At 64.2% G+C, this 1,373-nt stretch overlaps 1 protein-coding gene across 1 annotated transcript; it reads left to right on the plus strand.

Annotated features, from left to right (window-relative positions):
- Window positions 1–293: 293 nt before the first annotated feature.
- LOC309803282 (calmodulin-like) lies at window positions 294–874 on the plus strand (the record flags this gene model as incomplete). Its single annotated transcript, XM_082619294.1, is given in 2 exon segments — window positions 294–351; window positions 354–874. Coding segments are annotated over 2 exon segments (579 nt in total).
- Between the last annotated feature and the right edge of the window lie 499 nt (window positions 875–1,373).

Genomic DNA, 1,373 nt, shown 5'->3' on the forward strand with positions numbered 1-1,373 from the left:
TCTCTAAAACTGGGGAAGCCCTCTTGAGCCCCCCTCCCCAGCTTGGCCAGGGTCCCTGTGAGAGTCACATGGGCAAAAACCTCTGGGGTGCCGTGGCTGGCCATCGGGAGTGGGTGAGGCCAGGGTGCCTGCCACCTCTCCTGGGAAGACCGGCACCTCCAGTTCCTGCATTTCTCGTCTGTGGCCGGCTGTCCCTCCCTAGGAGGAGGATTTCACCCCAGGACGTGGGGTGGGGAGGGAGTCTTCCTGCTTCCTTTGCTCGGATTTTCAGAAAAGGAGAGGGTTCCCATCCCATGGCAAGGCTGCCGCTGGAGCTCTGTCCTCAGACCGACACAGCCTCGGTCCCGCCGCTTGTCCCAGCTCTGACGTGAGCCCCTTGGGCGGGTTGGCAGCAAGCTCAGAAGGAAGCTCCGTAGAAGGTGCGAGAGACATGGCTGAGCAGCTGTCTAAAGAGCAGGTGGCCGAGATCATGGAGGCCTTCGACAGATTCGACAAGGACAAAGACGGTGCCATCGACACCCAGGAGCTGAGCGCCGTTATGCAGGAGCTGGGCCTGGACCCGTCGGAGGCCGCGCTGAAGGGCTTCATCGCCAGGGTGGATGCGGACGGGGATGGTGTCATGTGCTCCCAGGAATTCCTGGCAGTGATAGTCAAGGGGGTTCAGGCCCGGGCCAGAGCGGATGACCTGAGAACAGCCTTCCATGCCTTCGACCTGGATGGCGATGGCCACATCAGCATCAATGAGCTCAAGCGGGCCATGACCCGGCTGGAGGTGTCCCAGGAGGAGCTGGACATCCTGATGCAAGTAGCTGACGTGGACCAGGACGGGCAGGTGAGCTACGAGGAGTTCGTGCACGTCCTCAGCCCGAAGTGAGGCCTCCCGACCGCCGCCCCCTCTTGCCCGATGCCATGCCTGCTGCGGGGTCCGGCCCGGCTTCCGAGGCGGGGACGCCGAGGGACAGTCTAGGTGGTGGGTGGGAGGGGCCTCCCGTGGGGACCCCTGGCTTCTCCTAGGCCTAGGGTCTGCTCTCTGCCCGGCGAGACCTCATGCACTCGTGCGATGGGGGTGCTCCTTACCTCGCAGGGCTGTGGTGAGGACCCCAAAGTGATGTGGTGATTGGAATAAAAGGGATCTGAGCTCCGAGGTGGTGACGCTGCGCTTGAACGGGGGGGGGGGCGGTGTCCAAGGGCCCCAGACGGTGGGGTTCTGTTGAGCCTCTCCCTCTTTCACTTGGCCCTAGTGGGGGACATGGCCAGTAGACCTCCCTCTGATGCCCGTGGACGAGGAGGCTGGCGAGCGCCACGGGGTGGGAGGGGGACGGAGGGGGACGGAGGGGGACAGAGGGGACCCGAGGGTCTTCCTGAGCTTCTGG

This window comes from Mesoplodon mirus (assembly GCF_964341445.2).
Source record: "Mesoplodon mirus genome assembly, chromosome: 4".
NCBI classification, from domain to species: Eukaryota; Metazoa; Chordata; class Mammalia; order Artiodactyla; family Ziphiidae; genus Mesoplodon; species Mesoplodon mirus.